The sequence below is a fragment of the Emydura macquarii genome, unplaced genomic scaffold (assembly GCF_026122565.2).
Source record: "Emydura macquarii macquarii isolate MOO-44397 ecotype Brisbane River unplaced genomic scaffold, CSIRO-AGI_Emac_v2 contig_2676, whole genome shotgun sequence".
Lineage (NCBI taxonomy): Eukaryota > Metazoa > Chordata > Testudines > Chelidae > Emydura > Emydura macquarii.
This window is the reverse complement of record NW_027132813.1, coordinates 47,128,558-47,156,370: the sequence shown is the minus strand read 5'-3', so window position 1 is coordinate 47,156,370 and position 27,813 is coordinate 47,128,558. Positions and strand designations below refer to the sequence as shown.

The 27,813-nt window shown below is 41.5% G+C and overlaps 1 protein-coding gene across 2 annotated transcripts in view; it reads right to left on the bottom strand.

Moving 5' to 3' along the window:
* The window catches only part of TMX4 (thioredoxin related transmembrane protein 4), a 60,250-nt gene extending 32,783 nt beyond the window's left edge, over window positions 1-27,467 (bottom strand). For both annotated transcript variants that reach the window (XM_067565321.1, XM_067565322.1), the window contains exons 1-2: window positions 27,214-27,467; window positions 3,016-3,131 (exon numbers count right to left, since the gene is read on the bottom strand). In XM_067565321.1, coding sequence (XP_067421422.1) covers window positions 3,016-3,131; window positions 27,214-27,419 — 322 coding nt within the window. In that variant the 5' untranslated portion in view covers window positions 27,420-27,467. The remainder of the gene's footprint in view (window positions 1-3,015; window positions 3,132-27,213) is intronic.
* Window positions 27,468-27,813: the final 346 nt, after the last annotated feature.

Genomic DNA, 27,813 nt, shown 5'->3' with positions numbered 1-27,813 from the left:
TGGCAAAATACACAGTGAAGAGAGGCGGGCAGCAGCCGCCGACTTCTGAGGGAGACGGGCAGCAGCCGCTGGCTTCCCGCCCAGTCCCACCTCCTAGCTGGGAGGTAGACGGCAGCCGCTCCAGTCCTAGGAAGCTGGGCGGCAGCCACTGGCTTTTTGGAAAGCCGGAGCTGCCCGCATCCCACCCCGTCCCAGCTCCCAGATGGGAGCCCAGCAGCAGCCTCCTGCGCCTTGCGAGCTGGGCTCACAGCTGGGTGGCTGCCACTTGTGCCCCAGCTCTGAGCCGAGAGACAGCCTCCCACGCCCTGGCTTGAATATGGGCAGCAGCTGCCTGCCGCCCGTCCACATCCCCGGGTCCCAGCCTGCATGAAAGCCTCCTCTGCCCCAGCTCTGATTGGGTGGCAGTCACCAACCTCCCCGGCTAGCAGCCAGACGGCAGCCGCCTGCAACTTGCCCAGGTGGCAGCTCCCCCCACCAGCTCAAAGCCCAGTGCCCAGAAAACTAGATGGAGAGCCCAGAGGCTTGCCCAGTCCTGGAGATGGGTTCTACCACCAGGCTTACTTGTCAATTTCACTGCTCTAGCTGAGCAGTGAAATTGACAACTATGACAGCCCCAGATTTTACCAGTATAAAAATGTTAAGAGGGGCCCACACAGTGTGATTTGCCCCAGGCTCATACCCCTCTATGGACAGTCCGGAGGAGCGCTGCTATCCATTCTGGTGGGCCACTACTGCCTGCTCATACTTCACAAGTTCCCACCTGTGTGAGGAGAACACCACGTGATCCCACCATCAGGCCATAGTGATTGGCTGGTGTTAACCTTTGCTCCTATATGGAGGAAGGGGAGGAGGAAGGAGGGGAGAAACAGCAGGGGGTTTTATGATCTGCCACAGCCACACAGCACTGAAGAACTCTCCAGTTTTACGAGAAATACAGTCGTCCAGCAGTAAAGGGGGAAAAAATTATTTCTCAGAGTGGAAAATTGAGTGTTGGGGTACTTATTATAATTTTCAGAAGTTAGGGGGTACCCGCTACTTAAAAGGTTGAGAAACACTGCCTTAAATCTCTTCAAAAATTTCTGAGAAGTAGAGTGAGCTTTTCAAAAGAGCCTAGAGCAACCTAGGTGCACAAGTACCATAGGCGCGCACATCCCATAGACAACCAAAACCACTTAGGCTCTTTTGCAAATGCTACCAGTAATTTACAAGTTATTTATTGGAAAGACTAATTTTTTGAAGTTTTCCCAAACAATTCTGCTTGTCACAGCCTTATTTTTGAAAGTGAATAGTGGCTATAGGCCCAAATAAAGACCGAAGCCCCATTGTTTTAACACAGTAAAAACACAAAAGACCTTAAAATTTAAGGGGGATTGAAAGATGAGGTTTACAATGGAACACTGGTTGCAATCTTAACTAGAGAGACTGTTGATATTGCCATAGTAAGGAGCTCACTGTTTCTTTAATATGAGAAAGCAGAGGTTTGATTTAATTAATTAATGAAAAAAGAAGGATTGTTTTCAAACTCATCCATTTATTAATTTGGTAACGATCTGTGCATTTGCTAACTCAAGAACCCATACTGGTAGCCTTTCAGTTTCAGAGAATTTTGGTGTTCCTCCAACTTTCTAATAATACAACTCACAAGCACACACTGAGCCTCTAGGAACACCTGGTATTCTTTGTCCTTGAGATTAGAGTTCAGCTTCACAGGTACAGAAAATTAAGTCTGAACGTGTTAAAATTAACAGTATGGAGTTAACTTAATTGCAGCATCACCTGCACTTGAGAAATAAACTCATAAAGTGTGTGTGCGTTTCCGTGGTTTGAAAAAGCAAAACCATCACCCTTGGAGTTCTGATTCAGACATAACTGGAACTTTCACTTTTATCACAAAACATTACTATAATTATGCCTGGCAGAATTTTTTTTTTTTTTTTTTTTTTAAATTTCAACAGCTAGTATTGATGTTTATTTTAAAGTATTTTCTAATTGTCATCGATATAAACTTTCACGGTTGTGGGAAATGTTGGGGGAAGAGGGGACAGACAGTAATTATTTAAAAGTAGATGTTGAGATTCATAAAGCTGAAGCTGTATAACCATTAAACCACAAGGTATCCTTAAATCAAATGCTAATAAGTTGTCAAGCAGCATTTTTCTTACTTTGCCCATCTTTAAAATTTAATCATCATCAATGAAAATATATTTTATATGTTTGCATGTCTAGGTTTGAAGTTTACTGACATTTACCAATAAAAATCTAATCCTTCCAAGCCTAACTATAATAAACTTCATCCTTTTACAGCTAGGATAAATGCAACATGTTTACAATTCTATCTGCACATGCTTATAAACCTAACAAAGCTTTCTTTATTTCAAAATGTTACATATATGTGCCAGACATTTAAAAAAATAAACAATGCAGGAAATAGCCTTTTGCAAGTATAATTTATAAAAAAAAGTTTTGTAAAATCTTTTTTCTATACATGCTTCATTTACAAGAAACAGAATTGAACTGGTCCCTTTAAAGTACTTAAAAGCATTCCTATAGTTAGATAATACAATAAGGCAATAAAGCAGCCAGCTAACAGAGACGGTTTATAAAAATTTCCATTTAGCTTGAGCGGACAACAAGATCGTATTCCCAACTAGAAAAAAAACATGGTTTTCAGTCTTCTTATTCCCCACCACCATTACTACCAAGAGGTGTCAAGTGACAGCCTTCCATGGCAGAGGTAGATCAACACTGTCGACAGACACTCTTATGGGATGTCTAGAGGGCACTAGGGCAGATGACCCATACAGATCCTTCATTTGGAAGACTGAAACACTATGCTGTTAAATTCAGAACTGTGAACAGCACATAGAAATGGGAGGAAATAACAATTATTTTGATTAAATAAATCTCATTTTTTGGAGCTGGCCAATTTTCAGGTGCCCAATAAAATGAAGCATTTTCCCAGTAGTTTGCATTGTTCCTTTTAAATACTTATATAGTGCTCATTGCACGCTGTACCTGGTTCTTGAGTGACGTCCACTTTTCCTACAGTGGTATCTAGAAGTTCACTTTCCTTTGCAAAATTTTCCCATGCTGCTTCAATCTGCTGGCAGGCTGGACACCACGGGGCATAACTAAGAATAGAGAAAAATGTATTACATTAATCTATGCACACTGAATTTTTTTTTAAAATCAAGCTTTCAAGAAAACGCACATCTGATACAAAAGAAATATAAAACTACTGATCGCAGATAAGTAAGCAGTTTTTTCTAAATTTCTCTTATTAAAACTACTGGATTAGTAAAAAATCATTAAATCCCAACCAATTTTCTCTAAATCCATAGGGATTTTTTAAAGTTGTTTAAACAATTCACAAGTCTGAAAAGTTCATCTTTTCCAAATCCTTCACAATCCAGCACAAAACAACTACATTTACACACAAAATGGATTAATTTTCATAGAAGCTGTCAAGAGTTACTGAAAAGAGGTATCTCTTCAAAATTTATGTCCTAAAGACAATATTCTACATCACCTTCGTACACCTCAGAGTAAATGTAATTTCGAGAAGGTCCCAATTATTACTTGATATTATCAAGGCAATGTACCAATACTGTCAAGACATACTTGTCTTGACAACATTCTTTAGAGATGCACACTAACAAAATAAAGCTCGTCAAACAGGAAAAAATCAAACAATAACCTGTAACGACTACATAAAGGAGTTTGATATGAAAAAGTGGGAAACTTAAACAGAAGTGAAAACAATAAGTTTCCATATTCAACTGGTAGAGGAAGGAGATGGGGAAAGTGGAGAGGCACAGCAACCTGTAGAAGCTAGGAATAACAACCTGGACATTAGGACATGGCACCTGTAGTTGCAGCTGGCAACAACGGCAGGATTAATTTGTTTTTTAATGTGTGGCAGGAAATCCCCTCTATTATATCCTCCCAGGGAAAGTGAGGGGAATATACAGCAATAGTTTATCTGGGACAGCTGTTGACCTAAGGATAATTTCATAGTACTCTGTGTCTGAAAATTTTGTTTGTTTTTAAATATATATGTTTTTAAATATATATGTATTTAAGACTCACTGTGGTGTGAGAGTGTGCACACATCCAAACTGAATCACAATGTTTGGGCCTCATCTTTTTGCATTGATCTCCTCTTCCCCCTCCCCCCTCCGACTCCATTCTGTGAAGGACAGTGGTGGAACAAAGTGCTGATGAAAAACCACCATGCTGGTTTCTTTAGGTCAGAAAGAGAAAGTGTTTTTTTTTTTATTATTTCCCCTTTCACAGTTTGTCACACATGATCCTGTTTTGGGGTGGGGGTTGGGAGGGGTGCACAGAATTGGACTCTGATTGTTTTAAAAATATTTAGAAGTGACTAGCGCTCCCAATGCCTTCTACAAGGATGGGCTTATTGTTTTCTCTCCTCCACAGGGGTCCCTTTTGGGTCTCAACGAAGGGCTCCCCAGAAGCTCTACCCCCTTTCTGCTCCAACGGAGTCACATGGGCCAGATAAGTCTGTGTTCCCCTTCAAGTCTCAGCCTGGGATATGAGTAGGCATCTCCTGGAGGGTGAGGAGGGGGCGGTTATGGAGGAGGCAGCAGGGGGAAGGAGCTGTGCTAAAATGCCCTGTTAGTACACTCTCTGGCATTAACGTGTGTGTTGTGTCCGGTGCCCTCCATCCATGACTCATATAGATCTGGAGGGAGAGAAAGATGCTGAGCTCTACAGTCAAGAGTTTAGCTACTGATAGGGGCTGTACAGACTAAGACTATCTTTCATTTGGCACACTGCCCTTCTGGCTCCACTCCCCTTATGGAGATGGGGAAGCAGTTTGTCCCTGGAGCTGCTTTTTCCAATCCTGCCTGGCTCCTTTCCTGCCCCAAGGGAGGCAGGCCAAGGTGACCCCCCCTCAGAATAGGTCCTGAGGAGCAAACTGAATCCTGCTCACTAAACAAGCCAAGTCCCTCAGTGAGGCACTCAGTAAGGTCTTTGTTCCCTGCCTCATCCCTTCCCTTTTGCCACAGGTTTTTCTTAGCCTGGCTCTCTTCATGAAGCCTGCAAGGGCACCATCCACTGCAAACGGGGCCGTATTATCCATTAGGCAAAATAGGCACAGTGCCTAGGGCCTACGAAACTTTCAGGGCCTACGAATTTTTTTTTTTTTAATATATATAATTTTTTAATTTTTATTTAAAAAACTATTTTTAATAGCTTAAAATCAAATTAGTTATTTTGGTCGGGGGGCCTATGAAGGCAAGTGCACCTCGGGCCTACGAAGGTCTTAAAACGGCCCTGACTGCAAATGTCTCCAAAGACAATGCAGAGCTTAGGGGACAAACGCTGAGTTAAAAATGCTAGTTAGAAATTTGAAATAAAAGGTTGACATTTTCCTCAGCTCAGAGGTCTGGTTGGACTTCCAGCAGCTGTGGAGACAGATAAAACGCAGGTGAAATCCAAGGGGCAGGGCATTCGCCTTACGGGCAGTAACTGACAGGTCCGGTTCTGCCCCCAAGCTGTAAGCAGGATTGTAATAGATTTGTGGTCCTTAGCACAAATGAAGAACAGTTACTTTTTATCTGTGTAAGTAGTCTTAGCCCTGAGGTTAGCAGGTCTTAGGTATATTTCTTAAGCCTTTTCTCTTTAGACTACCAAGAAACTAGACTCCCTTGATGAGCTAATAACGCATACACAATATTTCTAGAAAGATGCTGTCTTTTCTATCCTTAAATCTGCATTATTCTGATCTGGTATAACTACGGGGCTGGAACAAAATGAATGGGTGACTGGGGCAGTTTTATAGAAAAACTATTAATTTTGCCTAGTTTGAGTGCTTAGAAATTTGTCTTGTAGATGTTTCAATGCCACTAATATCCCAACTGTGAGAATTTCAGGTCATTTTAGAAATTAGAAGGGAAACTGTGATTGGAAATAAACTTAGTATTGCTTGTGATGATTAGAAATGGAAGCCTTAGCTTGAAAGCTAATATAGTGGAATTTTTTTATGATGTATGAATGAATATGTATGAGACCATTTTAAAAATATAAATATATAACATATCCTGAGAGGGAACAAACATTTACGGATAATATTGTAGAAATGCATTTCCTAACAGAGAAGCAAAACATCTTTGTACATTATATTTCAGATTCCCTCAGAGAAAGAGCTTCTGACAAACCAAGCAGACAATATTAAAATAAAAAATTCCATAAAATAACCCTGTGCTCTATGAAGAAAAGAATAAATCATTTGAGGTACATTCAGAAATCAGAGAGCAGTCAGAAAATAAAATAGAAATAAAAAAGAAAAAAAATGAAGAAAAACTATTTAATGAGAAAGCAAGAGGTGAGAGATAAGAAAGCCACTACAGAAAGCTGATGTGACAGCTATGATAAATATAGTAAGAGTATTGAAAGAAAGAAAATCCATAGGCCTACATCCAGGCGAGCAAGACTGGGATTCAAGAATATGCCTAAAGCATTCCACATTCAGAACAGGAAGAGAATTAATTATGTGCTATCCTTTCAAAATTCTAAGCTCCCTGTTTGCTGAGAGTTGAAAATGTAAAGTTTAAGAACTACAGGAAAGAAAAAATAAATGAGGCATAGAGGAAAAGAGTATTAAGAAGGTATGTGCAGACTGGAGGTTAAGGATGGAAGGGAGAAGGACAAAAAACTATTTTCATTCTCCTGTCTCCTATTTCCCGCTGTCTACACATCTTCCTCTTAAAAATAACAATGGTTTTAAATAAAAATAACAGAACATATGAGGCTTAGGGGAAAGCACAGACTGATCTTTTGAAAGAATTTAGGTTTTATCAAGTTACATAACAGTGGGATGGGTAATAGTTTTATAAAGAAGTTGAATCCAGCCTATGTCCCTAAAATCTAATAATTAGACATACTGATGGAAGTTTTATAAACCCAGCTGCACTACAAATGTGTTACCTGAGAAGATAATCACAAGATTTCCAATATTTACAAGATTAAAAGTTTAGTGGGGATTTTTTTTAACCAAAATGTCACAATCTGGCCTTAAAATAAGATGCCCAGATAATGAAGTTTTTCTTGCCTACCAATTATAAAGGTAAAGCTACAAAAACCATTTGAAGATATGAGCTAGATAACTGGTTTCCCGTGAGTCTATTAAGTTATAGGTAACCTCAAAATAACAGATTACTTTTTTTTTTTTTACATTGATGCTAAAATAGAAAATATTCAAAATATTTTACCAATGCAGTAAACAATTTTTCAGATCAGTGCAAAAAATGTGAGAGCCACCCAGAAGAAAAAAAAATACCTAATAAAATACTTTGCACTAGAATTGTAGCTCACCACTCGATAGACAGAATCTGCTCCTTTAGCACAGGTCAATGTCACACTGACACCTGTAGGCTGTCAATAGGACCAAAAACATGTATCCTAGTGCAATCACAAACAGATATGGTAGAAATGTATTTATTTATATTTTTTAAAACTGCCACTGATCGAAGAATACAGAATTGTTTTAGTCACTGAACAAACACACATTTACAGTCTTGTTACAAAGACAAAATATTTTCAAACCTTATCTACAATACTCTCTTTGATTCAGAAAGGGGAAATCACTGAGGTCAAAGTTTCAAGTTTCGATGCCTAGTTTTAAATCATTATGTATAATAATTTGGTATGAGTCTATATGACAATCAAACATTCATTCAATGTGTCAGTGGGGACATCACTCTTCAAAAGAAAATTAAATGGAACATTTAATGCAATGTTAAGCTTGACATTTTAAATGCACAAAAATTCAGGAAATTAAAAGTTGTGGTTGCTAAAATTATTGTTAAAAGCCACACTGGACCTATATTAAAGCCTGGCAGCAATGGTCCTATAACAAAAATAAGGCAACTCCTAGCCTACAGAATTGCTGTAAGAACCTTAGCTTTGAGTGTCCTCATTTGCATTAATTGATATATTAATTAATCATAGAATATTAGGGATGGAAGGGACCACAGAAGATCATCTAGTCCAATCCCTTGCTGAAAGCAGGACCAACCCCAACTAAATCTTCCCAGCCAGGGTTTTGTCAAGCCAGGCCTCAAAAACCTCTAAGGATAGAGATTCCACCACCTCCCTACATAATCCATTCCAGTGCTTCACCACCCTCCAGTGAAAATGTTTTTCCTAATATCCAATTGAGACCTCCCTCACTGCAACTTGAGACCTTTGCTCCTTGTTCTGTCTTCTGCCACTACCCTAGATCCATCCTCTTTGGAACCCCCTTCAGTTAGTTGAAAGCTGCTGTCAAATCTCCCCTCACTCTTCTCTTCCGCAGACTAAACAAGCCTAGTTCCCTCAGCCTCTCCTCATAAGTCATGTGCCCCAGCCACCTAATCATTTCTGTTGTCCTCCACTGGACTCTCTCCAATTTGTACAAATCCTTTCTGAAGTGGGGGGCCCAATACTCCAGATGTGACCTCACCAGTGACAAATAGAGGGGAATAATCACTTCCCTTGATCTGCTGGCAATGCTCTTACCAATACAGCCCAATATGCCAGTTGCCTTCATGGCAACATGGGCCCAATGTTGACTCATATCCAGCTTCTTGTCCACTGTAACCTCCAGATCCTTTTCTACAGAACTGCTGCCTAGCCCGTCGGTCCCCAGCCTGTAGCACTGCATGGGACTCTTCCGTCTTAAGTGCAGGACTGTGCACTTGAACTTCATCAGATTTCTTTTGACCCAAACCTCCAATTTGTCTAGGTCACTCTATACCCTATCCCTACCCTCCAGCATATTTGCCACTCTGCCCAATTTAGGGTCATCCACAAATTTGCTCAGGGTGCAATCCATCCCATCATCCAGATCATTAATGAAGATTTTGAACAAAACCTGTACTAATGCTATATTAAGGTGTAGATATTTAATATGTAATACTCTAATACCCAAGTCACTCAGGCTGCATACTGGCAACTGACATCGAGCCTAACGACTGAAACATTATCAATAACATTTGTTCTACCTATATCTGATTTTTTTTAAACAATAGATATATTACAGGATAGGGAAGATCTGGGTTCTGTAAAGTATTATTGCTATTATTTCCATCACTTGCTTCAAAATTTGGTGGCCATAGTTTCCAAAACATGGTTGCCCATAAAATATTTTCACACATATAATCAGATAAGAATTCGGGAATGCAATCACAATACAAAGTAGTTTAAGAAAACTGTTCAAATCCCAGAACTTCATCATCACAGCAGTTATTCTGTATACCTCAGAATCTGAAAGTAAAAACTGCAAGCAGTTATACAACTTTTGGAATTTAGCAAATGCCAGCTAATTTAAGAGTAAAATACTTTGCACATATAAAACAATTTTTTATTTAAGGGTCTCAAAGCTCTTTGCAATATTCATTAAGCATCGCAAAAAGCCTGTGATTAAAGTTTTATCCTCCATTTTATGAATAGATATAATTAAAGAGGTAAAAGACCTGATCTGTAGACATGCTAAGCATCCACAGGTCCCACTGAGGATTGTGGGTGCACCACATCTCTGAAAATTAGGGCACAACTCCAACTCTCAAGTTCACACAGCAAATCAGCAGACGTGGGAACAAAGAAGTCAATTGTCAGTGCTACTGTGAAGTCTCTCTGCCATCTTGTCTTGTTATACCTAGCCTATGCACCTGTCGTATGTTGCAGATACGTACACAGCTTAGTCTCTACAATTTATATTTCCTCTGCAGGACCTTCTGTAAAGATTGCCTCTAGTTGATGAGAAGGATATAGGCCAGCAACACCTTAGCTGTCCTGTTATTTATCTGGTCCACCAACCATCTGGTCTTTCATCCTGATACTTCCCAGTGCATGCATAATTGCATAAAACATTTCGTCTTTAACAAACATAGCTGTCAGGACCGATGAGTTCACAAAAAAAGCTAGAATTTGCTCTGCAGACCACAAAGGACCCCTGATACAATATAAGAAAATGACAGTGACAGGATGCTGCAGTTTCCACTGGCATTTAAAGGGGTTTTAAAAAAGATAAGCTATGTTTTAGTCATATTTTATAATGCACAGATAACAAGGGCACTGGTGCTGTATGAATAAAAATGTATTAAGCTCCAACACTTCTGATCAGTCAGCAGTGTAAACACCATGTTTCTAAATTCTAGAAACAGCACCTCAATTTATCTAAGCCAAACAAATATTTTACAGGATTATTTAACTGTTTGCATACTTAGAACTTGCAGCCTTATTGCAATTCCTACAGGGTACAAATGTTATACTTCTGAGGCTAGGTTCAGGTGATGTATGTAATATACACTCCACCTGATAAATGTAATGTAGGTAATTTAAGCCAGGTAAGTAACATTATTAAGTTTCCTGTACCCCCCAGGTGCTTGCGATGGACCACAGAGTTTCTGGTAAGGATAGTATTAAAATCATTGCTCCAAAAATGCCAGAGGCCGCTACATTTTTCCTCCCCAAGAACACCAAGTAACTGAGTCACCTAACTGCCTGTAATCTATTAGAGTTAGTGAGAGCAGGATTTCCATGGGAGAATGCAAAAAAGCAATCCCACTTCCTGATAGAGGAGGGAAATGAAGTCCTAACAGAGAAGGAGTTCAAGAAATTAGAACATGCCTGAGTCTTTAGGGTGTAGTTTGCAACAGGCAAAAAAGATACTGGATCAGTTCAATCTCGCAAGGACCGTACAGTCCTGGGTGCCCACACAACAGCTGCATTTAAAAAGCACAGATTGTATCACTGGTCACAAAGTCTGGGAAGAATGTTGAGCTATAGCTCCAGTCCGGCTCAACTGAACATGTGTACTATACAACAGCTTCTCTCCACAGTGGATGGGAAGCCAGAAGAATGAAAGATACATTGATTAAGGAAGGCATCTTACCTCCAACCCAAAATGCATCGGACTGACATTTTGCACCCTATACTCTATGCCACCAGCCTCAACCACCCAATCGGCCACTTCGCCAGGGACAGGGGAAATCCTTCACCAACATAATGGCTGGCACTGACCTGCCGGTCAGTATAGTGAATGCTTGCTTATCAGCTTCTATTATGTGAAATCCATGCACTCTTTTGTTTGCTACCTACATCTGACTTTTTAATACCTGCCCCAGTATATTAGTTGGAGCAATTTACTCCAATGCCAGTTTCCAAGAGACCTGGAGAGACAAGGGAATCCAAGGAAAGCTGGTCTTTAAGGTTCACAGACAACAAGTGCATAAAAACTTTCCAAATAGTGCTCTAACCACAGTGCAGCAGCATGATAGAGGTGGTGAAGGTTTGATAAAATTAGCCCAGAATAAATTGCATTGTGGGAACACTCAAGTCACCTGCCCTATTTTGAACAGCTCTTCTCTATCATGCCATTGAGGAGAGAGCCAGAGGCAGAAAAACAGCAGGGAGAGAAAGCCAACTGTGAAGGGGGCACATCAGAAAATCCGAGTTACTGATTTTATTGTATCATCAAATGATTGTATTTTGCTATGAGCACATGGGGAACAAGATGGATTTACAGAGAGCACAGGAACAGGCAATTCTGGACACCCCTGAAGATAAAAATAATTTCCTAGAGGCCAGCAAAACCATAAACCTAGCACACATATCCTCCTGTGGTTACTCCCTTACTAAAAATAAATATATAAATTGTTTTTATTATTTATACTGCAGTAGCACCCAAAAGCCAAAGCCAGGTTTGAGACCCAGTTGGGATAAGCACTGTTTAGACACAATAAGACCCTCCACATGATTCTTAACACCTGCAACCCTACTGTCTCTGCATTCACTCTCAGTATAGCCAGCTTCCAGCTGATATTAAGGTTATTGTAAGGGTGGAAAAGGCCACCAGTGAGGACAAATTCTTAGAACGCTCTTCACAGCCCCACGTCCAAGCACATAGCCACAGAGAAACATACTCTAGATGGGACCAAATATGGCAACAAAATTAACTTCAAAGGAGTGAGTTAAACTTTATTAAAGCCATACTATTTGTTGTGCTGAATTTTACAAGTGGACAAATGGTCCGGGGATGGACAGAAGCTAATCTGAAGAGTGAACCTGTCAACAGTGGCAGTTGGGACCAGGACAGATATTTAACACAGGTAAGTTTTATCTGAGATTTCATCTTCCACTACACCTGCTGAGGCTCTGGGGATGGTTGGGCGCAAGCCCACCTACATCTAAAAGACCTCTCCCCCACAGCCTAATGGGAGGAGCCACTGAACCCAGGCATCAAAAGATTATGAGGGACAAAAAAAATGGAAAAAAACAAGGACGGGAATGAGGGTCACAGGTTCAAAAGCAGGGATTTAGAGGGGGACACCAAGCAGAGAACCATGGACAGCGCCCACTACTCCTTGAAGATGTCCAGGGAGCCAGTCGACATGGCCCAGAACAACTCTGCTCATAGGCATGACTTGAAGGAGGACTGGAAATAGGCCCTGTATTTGCAGAGTACCCACCACCACCATCTAACTTCCTCCTTCTGGTACGGTGGACAGCCACCTTGGCCAGCGCCAAGAGGAAGCTGATGAGGAGGTCTCACGACTTCATGGGGCCATGGACAGGGTGTGTGTAAATCAGGAATTGTGGAGAAAAGTGCAGCCAGAACTTAAGCTGGAAGAGGGGCTGTAACCTGGCACACTCAATGTAAGTGTGCATCAGGGCCTCCTCTCACGGCAGAGACAAGTGTCGGGGAGGTCATGAACCATGCCAGGTACATGCCCATGCTTATGGCTCCATGAGGGAACCACCAACTAACACCCCCAACAGGCTGTAGGACCAGGACAGAATATGGACTGGTCCTCTCCCTCCTTGTGTGGTAAAAGATCCCATCATTTGGTGTTGGGGTGGGACACAAGGATGAGGAAATGAAGGGTACAGAGCACAAGCACATACAGCTGTTTCCAGGGCGCAGTTCGAAGGTGGACTAGCTCCAAGTCTTGCAGTTGGCTCAGCTGGTGCATGGGAGGGGAGGGGGCGCGGTGAGAGAGCTCACAGGGCAGGAGCCCGATGGTGAGATCTCTGCATCTTCCACTGCGGTGACTCCCTGCTATACACTCACTCATCCAGCTTAATGACAAGGCTGAGACAGAATGTCCTTCCCTTGTGTCCTATCAAAATTGACATGCCTTTTTACAGTACCAGGGTATCAGTTATGATTTATTTTTGAAGTTCAAATCCAAATTTGACAGGGCAGCCTCAGACCATATGCAAAAGTTTCTCTCCAAAGAGTAGGAAATAATACTCATCATCTGTGGCCTATTACCACCAATATATTTCCCTCGTTTAGTCTGTAATTTGTTAGTCTTTCAAGGTCCAAACTGACAGTCTCAAATATTTTGAAAAGTATATTTAATATAATGATCTATTCTGGTTCCCTGGTTCTCCTCCTTTCAAGTGCTCTAGTCAAGAATATTTCACCTTGCTGGAAAAGTTATTAATGGTTTCAGGAAAAAAAATCTCTATCTTGACTTTCTCAAAGACTGCACTTAACAATGGGTTTTCTAAAGCTTTATCCATGCACTGAACAGTTGTGTATTCAAACCTGCAAGACTCATACACATCAAAGCCCAGAAGCAATTGTAGGAGTATATTTCTTTTACATTAGATCCTGGCAACAGTGAATGAATTATATAAGGAAGTTGCTGCCTGTGTGTGATATAATTCAATGTAACACGTGATGTAACACAAAGAAACAAAATACAAACCAAAAAAAAAACAGATGCAGGAGTACAGAGAACTGCAGGCAGAAATACAATAATTTAATATACTGAATGCAGCATGTATGATTACCTGCCTTGCACCCAGAGTCTGGCAGACTTTGGGCTCCTGAGGACGACGAAAGTATTGGGGAAGGAGATCACCAAACTGGAGCAAGAAACTTGACCCAGTAGTTGGGATCCTGCTTCCAGATAATGGCATTGTATAATCTCGTACTGAGGCTACCTCTCCATAGGTGCAAATCACAGTTATTAGCAAAAGTCAGATAATAGCAATAGGGGGATTGGATCATTAGCAATACAGCAATACCTGGGTTTGTGATGATTGGGAGAACCGCACGGTGAATTGCTTGCCAGGTACCAAGGTTACAGATCTCTCAAAACATCTACATAGATTTATGTGGTGGGGAGGAGCCAGTGGTTGCGATACATGAAGAAAAAGGTAGGAGAGAGGTCCTGGTGGCCAAATTTAGGTTGCTAGGTAAGAGATTAAAGTCCAGGATCTCTACAGTAGCACTCTCTGAAATACTTCCAGTTCCACATGTAGGGCCAGTTAGACAGGCAGAACTGTAGGGTCTCAAGGTGTGATGAGACGATGATGTGGGGAGGAGGCTTTTAGGTTTATTAGGACCTGGGAAAACTTTTGGTAAAGGAAGAGCCTACACCGGAAGGATAGGCTCCATCTAAACCAAAACAGAACCAGATTGCTGGCATGTAAAATTAAAAAGGTTGTAGAGGAGTTTTTAAATTAAGGGCTGAGGAAAAGTCAACAGGGCAGATGAGTACATGATTCGAACAGAGACATGCCATAGGGGAGGATCTATTAATGCAGATTGTCTATATCTCAGTAAAGAGGAAAGGACAAAAGTTGATAAAGCACAAGTAGAAACTGAAGAGAAACAGACAAATGAAAGAGTCGCATTCAATTACATTACATGAAGGCAGACAACTAAAAAGGGGAAAATGTTATAAGTGCTTGTATACAAAAACTAGAAGTCTAAATACTCAGATGGGTGAACTTGAGTGCCTGTTATTAAATGAGGATATTGCTATAATAGGCAACACAGATTTAACTTGGTGGAATGATGACAATCAATGGGACACAGTAACATGAGGATACAAAATATATAGGAATGACAGAATAGGTCATGCTAGTGGGGGAGTGGCACCATACGTGAAAGAAGGCAGGGTCAAATATAGTAAAAACTTTAAATGACTCAAACTACACTGAAGAGTCTCTATGGATAGAAATTTCATAACTGAATAATAAGAGTATAGCGGACGGACTATACTATCACCTGACCAGGACTGTGAAATGCTCAGGGAGATTAATGAGGCTATAAAACCAGAAAACTCAATAATAATAGGTGATATCAACTATTCCCATATTGATGGGGTACATGTCACCTCAGGCTGGGATGCAGAAATAAAGTTTCTAGACATCATTAATGAGTGCTTCTTGGAGCGGCTAGTCCTGGAACACACAAAGGGAAAGGAGATTCTTGATTAGCCCTAAGTGGAGCACAGAATCTGGTCCAAGAAGTGAATACTGTTGAACCATTCAGTAACAGCAACCATAATATAATAAATTTAGACATCCTTGTGCGGGAGAAATACCAAAGAAGTCCACTACAGTAGCATTTAGCTGCGGAAAGGGGAACTTCACAAAAATGAGGAAGCTAGTTAAAGAGAAATTAAAAGGAACAGTCGTGAAAGTGAAATGCCTGCAAGCAGCATGGAAACTATTTCAAAACACCATAATAAAGGCTCAAATTAAATGTATACCCCAAATTAAAAAGAACAATAAGAAGGCCAAAACAATGTCACCATGGATAAATAGAGTAAAAGAGGAGGACAGAGGCAAAAAGGCATCCTTTAAAGATTGGAAGTCAAATCCTACTGAGGAAAATAGAAAGAAGCATAAACTCTGGCAAGTCAAGTATTAAAATATAATTAGGCAAGCCAAAAAAGAATTTGAAGAGCAACTAGCCAAACAAGACTCAAAAAGTAAGAGCAAAAAAAAAAAAAGTTAAATACAGCAGAAGTAGGAAGCCTGCCAAATAATCAGTGGGGCCACTAGACAAACAGGTGTTAAAAGAGCACTTAAGGAAGACAAGGTCATTGCAGAGAAGCAAAAATGAATTATTTGCATTGGTCTTCACTGCATAGGATGTGAGGGAGATTCCCACACCAGAGACATGCTTTTTAGGTGATAAATCTGAGGAACTGTCCTAGACTGAGGTGTCAATAAAGGTGGTTTTGGAACAAACTCACAAATTAAACAGTAGTAAGTCACCAGGACCAGATGGGATTCACCCAAGAGTTCGGAAGGAACTCAAATATGAAACTGCAGAACTACTAACTGTGGTATGTAACCTATCACTTAAATCAGCTTATGTACCAGATGATTGGAAGATAGCTAACATGATGCCAATTTTTTAAAAAGGCTCCAGAGGTGAACCTGGCAATCACAGGCCAGTAAGCCTAACTTCCGTATCAGGCAAATTGGTTGAAACTTTAGTGAAAAACAGAATTATCAGACACACAGATGAACACTATTTGTTGGAGAAGAGTCAACACAGCTTTTGTAAATGGTGAGGCATGATTTCCCATCTAGTAGAATTCTTTGAGGGGGTCAATAAACTGTGGACAAGAGTGAACCAGTGGATACTTTCAGAAAGCCTTTGACAAGGTCCCTCATCAAAGGCTTTTAAGCAAAGTAAGCAGCCATGGGATAAGACGGAAGGCCCTTTCATGGATCAGGAACTGGTTAAAATATAGGAAACAAAGAGTAGGGATAAATGGTCAGTTTTCAGAATGGAAAAAGATAAATAGCAGTGACCTCTAGGGATCTGTACTGGGACCAGTGCTGTTCAATATATTCATAAACAATCTGGAAAAAGGGGTAAACAGTAAGGTGGCAAAATTTGCAGAGGATACAAAATTACTCAAAATACTTAAGTCCAAAGCAGACTGCAAAGAGTTACAAAGGGATCTTTCAAAACTGGGTGACTGGGCATCAAAATGGCAACTGAAATTCAATGTTGATAAATGCAAAGTAATGCACTCTGGAAAGCATAATCTCAACCATACATACAAAATGATGGGGTCTACATTAGCAGTTACCATTCAGAAAGATCTTGGAGTCATTATGAATAGTTTTCTGAAAACATCCACTCAATGTGTAGCTACAGTCAAAAAAGCTAACTATGTAAGGAACCATTAGGAAAGGGATAAATAATAAGACAGTAAATATAATAATGCCATTATATAAATCTATCATACGCCCACAGCTTGAATATCACCTGCAAGCCTGATCTCCCCATCTCTAAAAACATCTATTAGAAATGGAAAAGGTACAAAGGGCAACAAAAATGATTAAGGGTATGGGACAACTTTCATATGAGGAGAGACTAAAAAGACTGGGACTATTCAGCTTGGAAAAGAGATGACTATGGGGGGATATGATAGAGGTGTATAAAATCATGAATGGTATGGAGAAAGCGAATAGGGAAATGTTATTTTCCCCTTCACATAACACAAGTACCAGGGGTCACCCAATGAAATTAATAAGCAGCAGGTTTAAAACAAACAAAAGGAAGCACTCTCTCACACAACACGCAGTCAAATTGTGGAATTTGTTGCCACAGGAATCTATCACTGTTTTCCATTAGCCCCAAATACTTTCCAGGCTAGCATCTAGCTCATCATATCCTATGTACTACTCTTCTTCCCATCATCTTCTGCACCCTCTCCATTCCTGTAACACACTTTCTACAGACTAATCTCACATGAACCTAATGTCTATTCCTTCAGTGAACTCCACTCAGGGTATGTATGTAAGAGTTATTTTTTATTAATATGTGTGTTACAAAGTGTGGCACCATTTATACTGAGAAAAATCACATCTTACATCTTTGAATAAGTCAAAACAGAAGTACATAAAAAGAATTGATAATCATGCTTTTAAAAGCATCTCCTCCCCTTTACAGCTGAGTATGATAAAATAATCAAGCATTTCACTTAAGCAGGAAGCTGATGACTAACAGTGCTAATACACTGTTCAGTTTGTCACGCACAGCAACTACTTTTGGCACTGTTTTCCTCTTCTGCGGCTGCAGTGGCAAAGCATTGCAAAGAGTACCACTTGATTTAGGTTTCTTAATGTGCACAACACTACTGATAGCCTGGCATTCCAGGAGTTTCAGGCCGATGAAGCAGAGGTTTTTTTACCTCCTTAACCCTGGCATTGTAAAGCAAGGGAGAGGCATAGTACAAATCCATAATACCAGAGATGCAGGTAGTGTTATCACTGCTCTTCAGGAGTTATCTTAGGACCATTCAAATCTTGTTGTTACAACAGCTGCCTCAACACTTGTCTGCGATGGTTAATCCAAGACAGGCAGCATTCACCAAGGGAACAAAAAATAAGTAGATTTACCAAGATTCTGCAGGAATCGAGACCTGATTTCTATGACTAGATGAGAAGAGTGCCACTTCTCACAAAATGCAGTAAGTCTCGAGTGCATTTTACCTGCCCAGTCGATATAAAGATCCAGGAATTAACCTCTGTCAACACCCCACATCACAACTGAGTTGCCTTTAAGATTGATATATTAATGCTTTTTGTGATAAGCATAAGAGACACGAGTTCCATCAATTTGTCCACTATAGCTGCAGAAGCCCTAGATGGTATGCCTACACTGCAATTCTACATCAATGGCTGGCCCATACCAGCTGACTCTGACCTGTGAGGCTTGGGCTAAAGTGCTGTTTAACTGCAGTGTAGACATGGGCTCCAGCATGAGCTCTGGGACCCTCCCACCTCATAGGGTCCTACCGCCTGAGCTCCCACCAGAGACTCTACAGTCTACATGCTTAGTCCGAGTCCTGCAAGCCTGGGCCAGCCGGGGGTTTTTAATTGCAATGTAGACATACCCTAACTGTGCTCAAACCCTGAACAGTAAACTCTCTGCATTCTATTGATGTATATACCGTTAGCACAATGGCTTGAACGGTAGACTTGCCTACACTACATACAGAGGACAAATGAGGGGTACTCAATATCTACAGTCAGTATCCCCAAAATAATAGGTATTCTTTTGTATACAGGGAGTGAAGCACTTGTCTGGGTAGCACTGATGCCATGCTAAAGCACCTCCTCCTCTTCTGATAGTTCTCTGACTATTACTCTCAGTAACACAAACCATTAGTTTGACTGGGGCCTAGTCCAAAACTAATGCTCCACTCTGACGGAATTCATGGCCAACAAACAGGTAAATCAGGCACTGTCAGGGCATTCAATCCACAGCTAAACCTGGAAGTGTTCTTGGTACTATTTATTCAAGGCCTCTGCAACTGTCAACAGTCACACTTGCACATAAATGTGTTAGAACTGAGGGACAACCTTCTGACTCTCAAGTCATTCCTCCCAGAAGAACAAAATACAGCGGTTCAAGTTTCCATAGACAATATGTCAGCAATGTATTCCCATAATATAAAAACAACAAAAGAAGTCTTCTCAAATATTGAGAAACATACCTTTTGTACTCGGTAAGCTGACAAAAAATAGAAGTCGATTAAAAAGCCTTCAGAACTTTGTTCATGGTAGCCTCCTGCTATTACCATTTCTTGCGTATATTTAGACCTCACACCCTTCAGCGCACTCCTTGTCACATTAATTGATGCAAACAGAAAAACATAAAAAGCTATAATTTCTTTCAAAGATAGTTATCCAGAACATTTTATCAATGAAATGCAGAAGGATTATTTCCAGATCCTGCAATTTTTCCAGCTGTGAATGGACGAACAGCTAGAAGGAGCCATCCAAGAACTAATTTTCTTTTATTGGTGTGTTTTGCAGTGATAAACAGTACTATTCTGGAAAAAACTTGACTCTTCACATCTGGTGTTGTGCAGAATAAGTTAAAATTGAAATGCTGATATTCAAGATTTTTCTGTTTTCTATTTGCCGCTTATAAATGTTGTCAGCGCGAGGCCAGTTATTTTACATTATTCCCTAAGAATTTACTATTGTATCACTTTGCACAAATGACAGCATTTTACAGATATGCAGGTTGACATACTAGACATCAGCCCTTACTATATGACAGACAACTTACAGCCTTTAAATCTACAGTGTAGTTATGGGCTGAAAAAGAGGTGCCCAGAGAACTCATCATGTGTTAGTGTACAAAGAAAACTCTGGAGACATCAAAGGACTTGGAAAAAATGCCAGGCCTCCCAACCAGCTAGGATTTGTACATCAAATAGTGCAACAATTTCAGAGGAGTATATTGGAATAAATTCTGGATCAGGAGACTGGTATCTGGATGGGAATCTCACCTCTAGGTCACCAGTTCAAATCCAAAGAAGGTAAGCAATGACCAACAGCTGTCATCATTTGATGTCATCATTTCATGCATTTGTTCTATGAATACCAGTGGACCTCAGACTAATTACTAGTAGAAAGATGTCAAGACACCTGATCACAAATCTAGCACCAGTGGATTAGCTCCCTCAGCAGAGGCCAAGCACAAAATGGGTACAGAGATTGAAGTTCACTTATAGAGGTGACCCCTTGAGGTGACTCCAGTCAGAGGCACATTAGGAGGTGCAAGGTAAGAGTGCATGGGGAAGCTTAAACAGCTACTTCACATCACTTACAGTATCTATGTATAAATAGAGTACATGAACCATAAGGGAAAAGGGCTTATGCAAGTCAAGTCCTGTCTCCCATACTCAGCTAGTGGTAATACCTGGGCTGATAGGTTTTCCATGCTACCATCTCCACGAGTCACCATGTCATCTATCTTCATCACTTCTAAGCATGGTAACACTACAGTTGTAGCATGAGAAATACAATTTATAAATTCATGAAGTCAGTGGAAGGGCAAAAAAAAAAATTGCAGACATCAGTCCATCAGAGGAGTTTATTGCTAGTTATAAAAAAATCAGGAACTTTCATTTTAAATTTTAAAATACCATAAGTATATACATTTGACTTTAAAAGTCCCAGTATCACATAATTCAGGTGATTTAGTCACCCCTTAAATCAAGCACCAGTTTTCAGAATAAGAGCACATCTGACTGAAATGAGCTCTGAGGTCTAACCAGCTCTGAGTTCTGACAAAATGAGCTCTTATGGAATGGAAACCAACCTAATAATTCTTTGGCTCCACTACTTTTTGATTTTAGACATTCACCATCAATCATCGCATGCTCCCTCTCTCCTTCCACCCCTTATGTGGGGGGATATGTTGGGTCGGGGGGGGCGAAGGAGGCATGTTGCTTAACATGTTTTCCACCTTACTTTCTATGGCCAAGAGGATGTGAGGAACCATCACCATGAATCACCAACTTGATTTTAGTATAAAGTTATTATTCATACACAGGCTACTGAAGTTTCTTTTGTCTTCATATAAAATCCTTAATTTATAAACCTTCACAGAAAGAGTCTAAAAATGTTGTTAGATCTTAAATGGTTTAAGTAAATGAAAAGCTGTTACACTGTACAAAACCTCTTCTGTTTAAATCCTACATTTTAGACCTAAGCTAACAGACTGTCTTCAAATAATTAAATACTCAGTGACTTACGGTTTCTGAAAAGGAACTAGGAAATCATTAATATATAATTTGATTATCAGTGGCTCATAATATTTTTCATGCTGCAGCAATCAGGCAAGACACTAGCAACCTGATAACCTCAACTCTATTTTCTTGTTTTTCCTCTATTTACATCAGAAACTCAACTTTCAATTTTCATATCACATTTTTGCATTTAGGATAGACAAGAATATACAGTAAACCGAATGAAAAATCAAGCCCTGATCCTACAAAACCTTACTCACAATAATGAGTGAGTATCTCTAAAGCAGCAACTTCAACATGGTCAGGGATGTCATCTATTCAGACTACTTACTGATATCACTAAGAGTCCAATAGGCTTCTGAAATCTAAAATGCTTAGGTGGAGCTGGACAGTCCCTCTAATCACCATGAAAGATGACTCAATCCAAGTAGAAGAAAAACAACAAGGCAAAAACAAGCCTAGGGAAATATACTAAAAATAAACATGAATGCAGCTTTCATAGACTCAATGCTAGTTTACATCCTAAATGTACCCAAGGACTTACTAAAGTTTAACATCCAGCACCATCAGCCTTGAGTCAGGTTATTTAAACATGCTTTATTCTTAGAAAGTCTGTTTATACAAAATTAGATCACCTGAACTAACTCACTGCTTCAGTTAGGACTAAGCTCTCTCTCTATTATGAGGAGCATTTTTTAGAAAACAAAATCTAAGAAACAAGTTCCCCTCATAACATCATTGCAAAGGACATCACTAGTAGTTCATAGTTTGCTTTTAACTGCTTGGATATTCAAGGTGTCAGAGCACTTTTTTACAGAAAGGCAGCAAATAATGCCAAAATAAAAATTGCACTTTACAGCACCCTTGCACACAAAACCAGGGGGATATTATAATCCCTTTTTAACTTTTGTTTTTAAAATGCTTTGCAAAAATATAGAATTGTTGTTTCTAAACAAATACAGCTGGGCTAACCTGTAAGTTCAAAATAACTGTACTTTACAGACTTGAATGGTCTGATACCCTGGGTGAAATCCTAGCACCTTTTCAGTCAATGGGAGCTTTTCCATTGACTTAAGTGGACTTCATCCTATGTGAGGTGCACTCAATTTCCACAGAAGTCAATGGCAGAACTCCTATGGATGTCAATGGGAGAAGAAATAGGCTCATGGGGCATTTTTGTGAGCTTCATATCTTCCAAAGACAGGGAGAACTGGACAAACCCTGCGGGGAAGTAAGAAGGGAGTGGGGAGGAGAATGTTATTATGCTGCATACTTAGGGCCGGGTTTACAACGGTGCCAGTGGTGCCATGGCCCTGGACTCAGACTCAGAAAGGGCCCCAGAGCCTGGACCGTGACTCTGCCTGCATTCTGCCCCAAGGCTCCGCCCCCACTCGGCTTCTTCCCCTTCCCCATTTCTACTTGGCTTCTTCCACTGTGCCTGACCCCCAGCATGCTCGGCCCCTGTCCCCAGCAGGCGGGCCCACACGGGGAGCGGAAGAGGCAGGACCAGACACATCTCATACCACCGGCCACTCCAAGTCACTGCTCTGTGCAGCACGGTGGTTGCCTGTGAGAGCCCAGTTGGGGAGGTGGAGGCAGCAAGTCACCCCCCTGCCCAGACCCAGCTGCCGGGTACAGGGACCAAGCAAGCCGGAGTTCCCTCCCTCCCATGGCACATTTCCAGCTTGCTTGGCCCTTGTCCTAGGCAACCAGGCCCCCTGCCATCTCTCTAGCCAGGCTCTCGGAGGCAGCTGCTGCGCTGAGTGGCCACCATTAGTCAGCATGAAAAGTGGCTCTGTCCTGCCCCCTCAGCTCTCTGCCCAGGCCTCGCTGTCAGGGAGAGGGGCCGAGCGACCCGGAAATCTGCTGGGGGGAGGCACAGCAGGAGAAAGAGCCCCCCACAAGTAACTGTGGTGGGGCAGGGAGAGTGCAGCAGCCCTAAGTTTGGCGCAGGGAGGGGGGTTGCCGCCTCCCCCCACCCAGTGTGCTTGCCCCAGCCCCTGTCTCGCTCTGGGACTGAATCCCTGGTCCCCCCACCCTGCTGTGCTCTTGCCCCTGGCCTCTCTAAAAAAAATTAATGTTTCCAAGTGTAGATTTTGTATGAGTCAGCAGAGCTAGTGCTGAGTGGATGACACCTCGCATGTTCAAAGGAGCTGCCATTCACATCTTAATAAAGGTTTTTCCAAACTTCTGGCAGATTATAGTGCTATAGACAAATGAGCCAGAGTCTATTTGAAAACATTATTTTGTGCTTAAATAGCAATTTATGTAACTCAGATTGCAAGAAAGAACAAACACAACCCATTAAAGGCACACGTCAGGAATAACCCTAGTAAATTCAGAATGCTGCAGTTTCAGCTAGTATTAGCTGAACTTTTGTAACCTTTGCCAGCTTCTTAAACAGCTAATTTCCTCTTGCTGAAATGGGTCTCAATTTGATCCAAATGCAGATTGAAACTGCCATAGTGAATTCATAAAGGAACTTTTTATCTCATCATTCTATTTTTGTATCTTAAAGATTCCTTTTATATAGCTAGCACAATATGCAACCTGGCATAATGTCAAGGAATTTTGACTTCTCTCAATATTTTCAGAATTAATAGATCTCAAAGTAGAAATTAAGGAATAGTGATAAATGAAGGCAAAATAAATAAATAAAGACAGCCCACCTTCTTCAGTGCAGTGAGAAGAGCATTACACATGACTTTTCTATTGTTGATACTGTTGTTTTATCCTCTATGCAGATATTGAAATCTCAAGGATTTTAATTCTAATCCTGCTCTGGTACATATATAACATATAGCTTTGTTTTATAATTTTACTATTATGTAGAGTTTGTTACCATGACCAGTTACATCACATAATGGCAGACAGCTAAAAAGTGACAATTTTTTTAAGTGTTTATATCCAGATGTCAGAAGTCTAAATATTAAGATGGGTGAACTTGAGTGCCTCGTATTTAATGAGGCTACTAATATAACAGGCACCACAGAAACTTGGTGAAATAAGGGTAATCAATGGGACACAGTAATACCAGGATACAAAATATATCAGAAAGACAGAATAGGTCATACTGGTGGAGGAGTGGCACTATATGTGAAAGAAAGCATAGAGTCAAATGAAGTAAAAATCTTACATGAACCAAACTGTACCATAGAATCACTATGGATAGTAATTCCATGCTTGAATAAAATATAGCAGTAGGGATATACTACCAACCATCTGACCAGAATGGTGATAGGGACTGTGAAATGCTCAGGGAGATTAGAGAGACTATAAAAATAAAAAAAAATCAGTAATAATGGGGGATTTTAAATATTGCCATATTAACTGGGTACATATCACCTCAGGACAGGATGCAGCAATAAAGTTACCTGACACCTTATCTAACTGCTTCTTGGAGCAACTAGTCCAGGAAGCCAGGAAGGAGAGGCAATTCTTGATTTAGTCCTAAATGGAGCACAGGATCTCGTCCAAGAGGTGAATATAGTTGAACCGCCTGGTAATAGTGACCATAACATTATAAAATTTAACATCCCTTGGAGGGGGAGGAGGGACACCAAAGCAGCCCACCACACTAGCATTTATTTTCAGAAAGGGGAGCTACACAAAACTAGGAAATGAGTTAAACAGAAATTAAAAGGTACAGTGAAAAAGGGAAATCCCTGCAAGCTGCATGGAAACTTTTTAAAGACATCATAATAGCGGCTCAATTTAAACATATGCCCTAAATTAAAAAACATAATAAGAGGACCAAAAAAGTGCCACTGTGGCTAAATAACAAAATAAAAGAAGTTAGAGGCAAAAAGGCATCCTTTAACAGTGGAAGTTAAATCCTATTGAGGAAAATAGAAAGGAGCATAAATTCTGCAAATGAACTGAAAAAATATGATTAGGAAGGCCAAAAAAGAATTTGAAGAACAACTAGCCAAAGATTCAAAAAGTAAGAGAAAAATAGTTTTTAAGAACACAGAAGCAGGTAGCCTATTAAACAACCGATGGGGCCACTGGCCAACCGAGATGCTAAAGGAGCACTCAAGGTAAGGCTTTTGCAGAGAAACTAAATGAATTCTTTATCTGTCTTCACCGCACACGATGTAAGGAAGATTCCCCAACCTGAGCCATTCTTTTTAGGTGACAAATCTAAGGGACTGTCCCAGATGGAGGTGGCATTAGAGGAGGTTTTGGAACAAACTGACAAATTAAACAGTAATAAGTCACCAGGACCAGATGAGATTCACCCAAGAGTTCGGAAGGAACTCAAATATGAAACTGCAGAACTATGAACTGTGGTATGTAACCTATCACTTAAATCAGCTTATGTACCAGATGACTGGGAGATAGCTAATGTAATGCCAATTTATTAAAAAGGCTCCAGAGATGAACCTGGCAATCACAGGCCAGTAAGCCTAACTTCTGTATCAGGAAAACTGGTTGAACAGAATTAGTAGACACATAGATGAACTCGATTTGTTGGGGAAGAGTCAACACAGATTTTGTAGAGGGAAATCATGCCTCACCAATGTAGTAGAATTCTTTGAGGGCATCAACAAGCATGTGGACAAGGGTGAGCCAGTAGATATAGTGTACTGAGATTTTCAAAAAGCCTTTAACAAGGTCCCTCACCAAAGGCTCTTAAGCAAAGAAAGCTGTCATGAGATAAGAGGGATGGTCCTCTCCTGGATCAGGAACTGGTTAAAAGATAGGAAACAAAGGTAGGAATAAATGGTCAGTTTTCAGAACGGAGAGAGATAAATAGTGTTATCCCCCAGAGATCTGTACTGGGACCATACTGTTCAACATACTCATAAATGATCTGGAAAAAGGGGTAAACAATGAGGTGGCAAAATTTGCAGATGATACAAAATTACTCAAAATAGTTAAGTCCAAAGCAGACTGCGAAGAGTTACAAAGGGATCTCACAAAACTGGGAGACTGGGCAACAAAATGGAAGATGAAATTTAATATTGATAAATGCAAAGTAATACACATTGGAAAATATAATCCCAACTACACATATAAAATGATGAGGTCTAAATTAGCTGTTAACACTCAAGAAAGAGATCTTGGAATCTTTGTGGATAGTTCTCTGAAAACATCCACTCAATGGGCAGCAGCAATCAAAAAAGCTAACAGAATGTTGGGAATCATTAGGAAAGGGATAGATAACAAGAGAGAAAATATTGTATTGCATCTTTATAAATCCATGGTACGCCCACATCTTGAATACTGCATGGAGATCTGGTCACCCATCTCAAAAGAGATATATTGGAATTGGAAAAGGTACAGAAAAGGGCAGCAAAAATGATTAGGGTTATGGAAAAGCTTCCATACAAAGAGAGATTAACAAGACTGGGACTTGGCAGCTTGGAAAAAAGAAGACTAAAGGGGAATATGATAGAGGTCTATAAAGTCATGACTGGTGTGGAAAAAGTAAATAAGGAAGTTATTTATTCCTCAGAACACAAGAACTAGGGATCACCAAACAGGGACATGGAAAATGCTCTGTTGGGGGGGGGGGGAAGGTTGTGAGAGGGACAAGTGGCTTGGGGAGGGGGTGGACTGTTCACCAGCAGAATGCACTGTACCCAGGCAGCTGGGGGGCGGGGAGGGTGAGCCTGGCAGTCCATGGGGAGGATGGACTGCCACAGGCAGGATAGGGCACAGGCTTGTCCCTAGGCTGTACGGGGAGAAGCAGACTGGGGTGGTGGGGCTATGGATGCTGGACACTCTGGGGGGAGGGGCTATGGCGGGCGGATTGTCACGGGGGGGGGGGGGGGGGTATAGAGGCTGGATTGTCGGGGGGGGGATGGGGGAGGAAGCAGGCTGGGGGGAGGGGGGCTATGGAAGACGGACGGTTGGTAGGGGAGGGGCCGTTACTCACAATTGCACCATCCACTGGCCCTGCAGCACCAGGCTCCAGTTGGCGGCGCTCAGGACCCGCACGCGGCTCCGCAGCTCGCCGGGGCTGCCCACCTCGGAGGAGGAGGCGGAGGCGGCGGCGGCGGGACCCAGCGCCCGCACCAGCCAGGCGGCCAGCAGCGCTGTCACCGCGGCGCCAGCCCCGAGCTGCCGCGCGCCCTCCGCCATGTTCGAGTCCCTGCCTAGCTCGACTGAGCCGCGCAGGAAGCGGCCCGGGCCAGGGGCGGGGCGGGGCCTCCCGCCGCGGGACGGCATGAGGGCGGGGCCTGGGCAGAGTGGGCGGGGCCACAGAGCTGGGACAGGGCCTGGCAGTGGGGCGGGGTCTATGTGGGGGGCGGGGCGGAGGCGGAAGGCGGGAGCTGCTGTCAGCCGAATGGGAGGCCTGCTGCTGCCCACATAGCCTGCCCGGGTTGAGGCACCCTGCCGCCCCCTGCGCCCTGTGGGGTCTGTGGTCCCTTGCCACCTGTGGGGAAGGGCTGTGCCCATGTGTTCACAGCTGTGCGCTGCTGCACTTGCCCCTCTGTCCATTGCCCGTAATGTGTGCGCAGCCTTCTCCGCCCGT